At 41.2% G+C, this 1,857-nt stretch overlaps 1 protein-coding gene across 1 annotated transcript; it reads left to right on the top strand.

The window, feature by feature from the left end:
- The first annotated feature begins 481 nt into the window (after positions 1-481).
- Positions 482-1,163, top strand: LOC133896394 (uncharacterized). The gene is made up of 2 exons (XM_062336986.1): positions 482-957; positions 1,053-1,163. Exons 1-2 carry the CDS (start codon positions 528-530, stop codon positions 1,067-1,069), a joined length of 447 nt encoding a protein of 148 aa, XP_062192970.1. The 5' UTR covers positions 482-527; the 3' UTR covers positions 1,070-1,163.
- The last annotated feature ends 694 nt before the right edge of the window (positions 1,164-1,857 follow it).

Raw genomic sequence — 1,857 nt, 5'->3', positions numbered from 1 at the left:
TGTTGTTAGAGGGAAAACACATATAGTGGAGTATCTTTTGTTAAATTGTTTAATAGAAGATTCACATAGGCATAGTGCTGAACCTGCATTTTCTGTTGTAGATCATGGCACCGGCCGCTAGTAACACTTCCAGTTTTAATTTGCGATCGATTCTTGAAAAAGAGAAGCTTTCTGGAACAAACTTTATTGATTGGTATAGAAATCTGAGAATTGTTCTCAAACAAGAGAAAAAGGAATATGTTCTAGAGGTCCCCTATCCTGATGAACCAGCTGATAATGCTCCTGCCGCGGATCGGAGGGCTTATGAGAAGCACACCAACGATTCACTGGATGTTAGCTGCCTCATGCTTGCCTGTATGTCCTCTGAGCTTCAGAAGCAATATGAGAACAGGGATGCCCATGATATGCTTGTGGGACTCCGAGGCATGTTTGAGAACCAAGCTCGGGCCGAGAGGTACAACACCTCAAAGTCCTTGTTTGCGTGCAGGTTAACAGAAGGCAGTCCAGTCAGTCCTCATGTGATCAAAATGATTGGTTACATTGAAAGCCTGGAAAAACTTGGTTTTCCCCTTAGCCCTGAGTTGGCTACGGATGTAATTCTCCAGTCGCTCCCTGCGAGCTTCGAGCCGTTCATTTTGAACTTTCATATGAACAGCATGGAGAAAAGCATGGCTGAATTGCATGGGATGCTAAAAACTGCTGAGGAAAGCATTAAGAAGAGCTCTAGTCATGTGATGATGGTTCAAAAGGATAGCAAGAAGAGAAAGCGCAAGGACAAGGCTAAAACTTCGGATGAGATCTCGAGTTCTAAGCCTAAACCTGTTGGAAAGCCCAAGGCTGGCCCTGCCGCTTCTGACACTTGCCACCACTGCCATAAGACTGGTCATTGGCGGAGGAACTGCAAATTGTACTTGGAAGAACTCAAAAAGAAGAAGGGAAGTAAGACTTCATCTTCAGGTATAAATGTTATTGAAATTAATCTTGCTACTCGTCCTGATGATTCATGGGTATTTGATACCGGATCAATGATTCATACTTGCAAATCGTTGCAGGGACTGAAAAGGACTAGGAAGTGTGCAAGAGGCGAACTGGATGCTCGCGTCGGCAATGGTGCAAAAGTTGCTGCGTTGGCCGTTGGCATTTACTCCTTATCGCTACCCTCAGGATTAGTTTTGGAATTAAATAATTGTTATTATATTCCTGCCTTGGGCAAAAACATTATCTCTTCTTCATGTTTGGAAGAAGACGGTTATGAATTCATAATAAAGAACAAGTGTTGTTCGATATTTTTGAATGGTATGCTCTATGGTAATTGTCCATTAGTAAATGGATTATATATATTGGATCTTGAGGATATAACTATCTATAACATTGATACAAAGAAGCCTCGGCTTAATGATTTGAATCCCACTTTTGTTTGGCATTGTCGATTAGGTCATATAAATGAGAAGCGTATGCAGAAGCTCCATAAAGATGGTCTTCTACATTCATTTGATTTCGAATCATTTGATACATGCGAGTCTTGTTTACTTGGCAAGATGACTAAGACGCCTTTCACTGGTCGAAGTGAGAGGACAAATGAATTATTGGCCCTAGTACATACAGATGTATGTGGACCGATGAGTTCTACAGCTAGAGGTGGTTTTCAGTATTTCATTACTTTCACCGATGACTTTAGTAGATATGGTTACATCTACCTAATGAGGCACAAGTCTGAATCCTTTGAAAAGTTCAAGGAGTTCCAGAATGAAGTACAAAATCATATAGGCAAGACAATTAAATTTCTGCGATCAGATCGTGGAGGTGAATATTTGAGCCATGAATTTGGTGATCATCTAAGGCAATGTGGAATCGTTC

Source organism: Phragmites australis, chromosome 16 (assembly GCF_958298935.1).
Source record: "Phragmites australis chromosome 16, lpPhrAust1.1, whole genome shotgun sequence".
Classification (NCBI taxonomy): Eukaryota; Viridiplantae; Streptophyta; class Magnoliopsida; order Poales; family Poaceae; genus Phragmites; species Phragmites australis.
Note: the sequence above shows the minus strand (reverse complement) of the source record. Positions and strands in the feature narration are given on the sequence as shown.